At 36.3% G+C, this 5,302-nt stretch overlaps 1 protein-coding gene and 1 long non-coding RNA gene across 2 annotated transcripts; one reads left to right on the top strand and one right to left on the bottom strand.

The window, feature by feature from the left end:
* Positions 1-1,401: 1,401 nt before the first annotated feature.
* Positions 1,402-3,640, top strand: LOC147556409 (E3 ubiquitin-protein ligase UPL5-like). The gene is made up of 2 exons (XM_086658634.1): positions 1,402-2,866; positions 2,970-3,640. Exons 1-2 carry the CDS (start codon positions 1,402-1,404, stop codon positions 3,638-3,640), a joined length of 2,136 nt encoding a protein of 711 aa, XP_086514760.1.
* A 356-nt stretch (positions 3,641-3,996) lies between these two features.
* LOC147556410 (uncharacterized) lies at positions 3,997-4,717 on the bottom strand. Its single transcript, XR_015235002.1, has 3 exons — positions 4,651-4,717; positions 4,456-4,563; positions 3,997-4,378 (listed from the first exon to the last, which is right to left on the bottom strand). It is a non-coding gene; the product is annotated as an uncharacterized LOC147556410 (long non-coding RNA).
* Between the last annotated feature and the right edge of the window lie 585 nt (positions 4,718-5,302).

The following is a 5,302-nucleotide window of genomic DNA, read 5'->3' on the forward strand; positions in this document are numbered from 1 at the left end:
TCTGGATGAAGTTAGCCGCGAATTGTCCTGTGATTCGAAGATCGTAGTTGGTTTCTAGCTAAACACTACGATCCCTAAATCGTCCAAACTTGATTATCTTCTTCATCAATTGTCCTATCCGACAAATTTCTCGCGTTGCATCTTCGGTCGCAGGACATATCCTTCAGTCTCCCACTTGTACTTAGAACAAGTGCAATGCTCGAGTCTCGTGTCAATTTGAATCCCATCTGATACGTCATATCTTTGAGACTTTCTTGATTCCAAGTACGACTGTCAACCAAACGATTAAATATTTAATCCGTTTAAGGCTGGCCACGCATTTTCAGTTGCTACTCATCAAGTGGCTTGGAGATACTTTTCCTAATTTAATTAGGATGACTCAATCCACTCCCACTTAGCTTCATGTCTATCATGAATTTCCCAGTGTCCGCCTGTATAACCTCCTTTTACGGCACTGTGTTTGACGGAATTAAAGTCACGCATTCCTTACATAAGATGAGTGGAGTGTTCATATTTTGAGGAATCTCTCCAATCTTGTCAATGAGGGGTATTTGACGTTCATCACTCTTGATGTAGTCGCATGCTGGGTTATCCAGTGTATATTCCCAATCATACACTCTAGCGGAGATCTTCTGAGGTGCGGTTAGAGAGAGAAGGTTCAGTGAGAGAGAAGGTTAGTTATTAAAGCAATGGAAACTGAGATTCGATTGAGAGGGAAGGTGCACTAAGAGACTGAGAGATGGCGTTTAGAGAGAGAAAGATGAGTGCGTGACGTTAGGTTAGTTTTCGTCAAAAGGGCTTGGGTGCTTACGAATTGGCCGGTATCTATAGAGAAAGAAGTTGATGGTATGCTTGCTTATAGTGCCACCTGCTAACAGCAGTTTGGACGGGTGCTTTTAGCAGGCCCCAAGATTAGGAAAAGAAACCGATAACAAAGAAGTGGGTAAAATAGGAAAAGGAATATTTGAAAAGGGGGTGAATGCTGGGTAATGTTGGGGACTACACTGGAGAATTGGACACATCATGGGGGGCTAAAAATGGGAAGGCAGGTAAGAAATAAATGGTAAATTGGTTAGTTACTAAAAGACGACAAGATAAGGAACAGTTGGATCTTCAAATTTAGGAAGTTGCAGTTATTAGGTTATAGGAAGGAAAGGTAAAATAGAAACCTTCTATTTTAAATTTCAGGAAACCACCTACTAAGTAGTACCTTTCCTCTTCATATAAAGAACGACTCACTCACAGTAGACTAGATAGAAACTTTCCATTCAAGTATTTCTTTATAGGAATACAAACGCTTGCTACTACTTCTTGAAGTCCCTTGTGGTTGGTTGATGAAAGATAGAGAGAAGATTTTGGGGTTATAGATAGAATTTTGTTCATCTCTTATCAGAGGGCAAGATGAGATTATTGGACAAGGAAGGGTACTTCTTGCGGAATATTGAAGCAGAGGGAATCGAATTCATACCTGAGGTAGAATTTGCAAACGTTGTCCGCCACTTTGCATCTAAGAAGTGCCACAAGCGAGCAATACGAGTACTGAGAAATTTGACTTTCTCTACTTTACGTCTTATTAACAATCATAGTAATGGCGATGATGAAGATGAATCAATAAGAAATTATGTATTAGCCAATCTTAAAAATTACTTGACCATGATACCTAGAAACCGTAAGAAAAGGGAGCATCTACAAATGTTTTTGTTTTATGGAATGCCCAAGTATCTGGTCGATTTATACAAATCTCCCATCAAATATTATAAAGCCATAGCCGAGGAATCAATTCGTCTCTTTATCTATCCTAATATCCATTCCTACCCTATATACATTCAACACCTATTCGCTAGTATAGCTTTACGGTTCACTGTTCTTCTCCATGATGACAAAACAACAACAACAACAACTTCTGGGTTATACTACTCATGTCGTCAAACTTACATATATTTGTTGAAATCAATTGGGCCTGCAAACACATCACAATTTTTCATGCACGGAACACCAAGGGACTTACTCTTTTACTTTCACCCATTTATAAGGGAGCTCACTCAACAGTTTGTTGTGAATATGAAGTTGGTCAGAGAGTCGTGCTTTTGCAGAGTGCCGTCTTTGTTAAAATCACGATTTGAGAGTGATATCCGTGACTTCTCTGTATTGACGCTCCATATGTGTACGAAAATTGAAGAGTACATGAGATCGAGAGGTTTATCATCATTTCACTCACTTCCTATGGAGGTGCTTGTGGATGTGTGCTATAATGTAACACAACTTTTACCATTTTGGGAAGATCTTAATAAGTTACTTGACAACATTGATCTTGGTCTGACATATATGGACGATGGCATTGAGTATACAAGATGTACTGAATGCGAATTTAATCATGGATGGTCTTATTATCTATCAATTCTCAAGGAATTGAACTTCGTATCTGAACATTATAATCTATTTGGAGAAAAACTCTCATCTTGCTTGAATTCTCACCGAGCTTCAATAAATAAACTTATTATGAATTCAAAAAGAGGCGAAGATCACCAGTGGCTTCTTCAACATAAGAATTTACTAAACAATGAATGTAGAAGATATTTGATCACGATGATATTTCCAAATCAGGTCTCTGATCATCACCCACAGAAGACGAAAGTTCTCATTGACAGTTCAAAGTTATTGGTTGATTCTTTCAAGCATGTTGGGCTTGCAAACCCCATTTTGTTGCGGAATGGAATTATCCCTCAGTTTAAAAATGAGGTAGCACTTGCAGGTCATGGAGTTTTCAAGGGGTGGCTCCTCTTGCTATGCCGACATCTATTCACTCCACAGAGTTCTCTGTTCCTATCATGCCCACATAACCCTCAGAGGATATATCTTAATCCAGGTATTTATTCAACATTTTGAATTGTTTTTCATGTTTTTAGTCATGTTATACCTTACAACTTCAACATTTTCTATCTTTAATAATTTCACTATCTTGTTTGCAGCAAAAGTGGATCGTCAAAAACTTCAATATTATGGGTTTTGTGGTCGAGTGATTGCTTTAGCATTGATGCACGACGTGCAAATACAAATTGGATTTGATCGATTGTTTCTCTTGCAATTAGCCGGATCTATTGTTACATTGGAAGATATACGCAATGTGGATCCATACATGTACAAAAGCTGCAGAGATATTTTAGAGATGGATTATGAGTTTGTAGATTCAGATGGTTTGGGCTTGACATTTGTTTGGGAAAGTGAAGAAGAAGATGAAGCAGTGTCCAGAAGGAAAATTGTAGAGTTGTGTCCTGGAGGGAAGGAAATGGTTTTGAGTAGTAAAAACAGAGAAGAATATATAAAACTAGTCATCCAACATTGCTTCATGAAGTCAATCGAAGAAAAGGTAAAACTAATTATTCAAGGTCTTGATGATGTTCTAACTCGAAGGTGTCGAAAGATGTTTTTCGAGAGTATAGAGTTAGAAGATCTCGATCACATGTTTTTGGAGAAGAATAGAGAAGACATAAAAAACAACGAATATGTAGGTGTGGATGACAACAGGCCTTCTCCTTTTTCAAAAATAATAGGAACCACATTATCCAAGTCTAGACCGATGTCTATTCGTTCTCCATTAACATGTAAACAACAGTGTAGGAAGTTTCATATATTCTATTGATTAATTGATTTGTAGCCAAGGCTTTATTAATTTATCTGTTAGCATCTTTCTACAGGAATATATATTGTAGGCCCCTGTTTTGAAAGCTTAAGAAAATTCAAATAGGTTGCCATCTTATAACCTCCAGAAGTCATATCCTGGTCAAATGTGAAACAAATAGCAAACTAACATGTCAAATGAGTGTCTCACCATAAATAGCAAATTAACATGTCAAATGAGTGTCTCATCACAAGGCCACACAAAACCTACCTGTAATAACAAGAAAAAGAAACTAGTCATCCATGTGTAGCGATACTCGTATCTGTCTTTTGTCGTTCAACTCAACAATAAGTGACTTGGAATTTAAAACATTTTCAGAATCAACTTAAGTCTTAATCATCAACTTAATTATGATAACACAAATATATAGTACGATTGTTATATCTAACAACCACAAATATTCATAGATTTAATCTAGCTACTTTTGAAATGGAGGTTTTAATTCTTAACACTAAAGTTCAGTCTAACATTATAAAAAAAAAAATCTTTCGCCAGATATTTTTATGGCATATTCTGATCTCTAAGTTCTTCAATTCTGCGCCGGATTTGGTCTCTCGGCCTCTTTAATACTTTTTCCTCTTCGCTTAGTCTCTCATAGAAACTCGGCACACAGTCTTCTGCTTTTCTGAGGTCTTTACGAAGCTTATCTTTTCCGTCTCTCCGACCCGTCCGCAACATTTTGCAGTTCAGTTCATACATCTGCTAATTAGATAAAAGTTTGACGTTATTACAAGGTTAAAATAATAATAACAATAATCATAACCAAAAACTTTTACCCTATCTTCGGCTTCTTCAAGGAGAGATATATTTTTTGTGACCGGGAGTTGTTTGAGTTCGTTTTCTAGTCGCTCAATTTCTTCCGCTACATTCATAGCCATTTCTCACTGTAAAGTTTTTAGTTAGTAATATACATAGAGAGAGAGAGAGAGGGAAAGGTATATACTAACAAAAATAAAAGATGAGAGAGAAACCTGATAAATGGTTTATGTTGGATGGGTTGAAGGGAGCCAAACCCTCTTATATATAAAGTTTTGAAGTAACAGGTCCTTTTCTTCTCTGAAGTTAATTCTAACTAAATACATCATGAATAATATATGCAATAAATCATGAATGTAATATGCAATACATCATGAATCGAATGAGCACTATAAACTCTAACTAAAATATCTTGGGCCTACTATATATATATATATATAAAGACCCGTAGGGCCATCCTAAGGGCCTCAAAGTCCATCTTTTCCTACCTCTAGGTTTTTTATTGCCTAAACTACCAAGGCCGTTCCTGAATTTCCAATGGCCCGAAGCGAGCTTAAATATGGTAGCCCTAGTTAAGAGTCTCAACTATATAAACATGCGTGACCTATGAACCACTACACTATTAGTTTCAGATCATTTTCCATCGCGTTATAATATATATAAATGATTCTAGCTTGATTATAAAGATTATAAAATGAGCTCATTAAAATTTATTTCTCAGATTGAGATAACAAAAGAAAAATAAGATGTATGTACGTAGTTGTTCGAGTTAAATAAACGAAAGTCAATTCAAATGAAAGAAAAACAACTGAATGTGAATAAACAACAAATGTGCCTAAAGAATTATTAAAAAAAATGAGAATTATA

The sequence above is a fragment of the Eschscholzia californica genome, unplaced genomic scaffold (genome assembly GCF_041429995.1).
Source record: "Eschscholzia californica isolate CP2 unplaced genomic scaffold, dmEscCali1.0.p SCAF_2, whole genome shotgun sequence".
NCBI classification, from domain to species: Eukaryota; Viridiplantae; Streptophyta; class Magnoliopsida; order Ranunculales; family Papaveraceae; genus Eschscholzia; species Eschscholzia californica.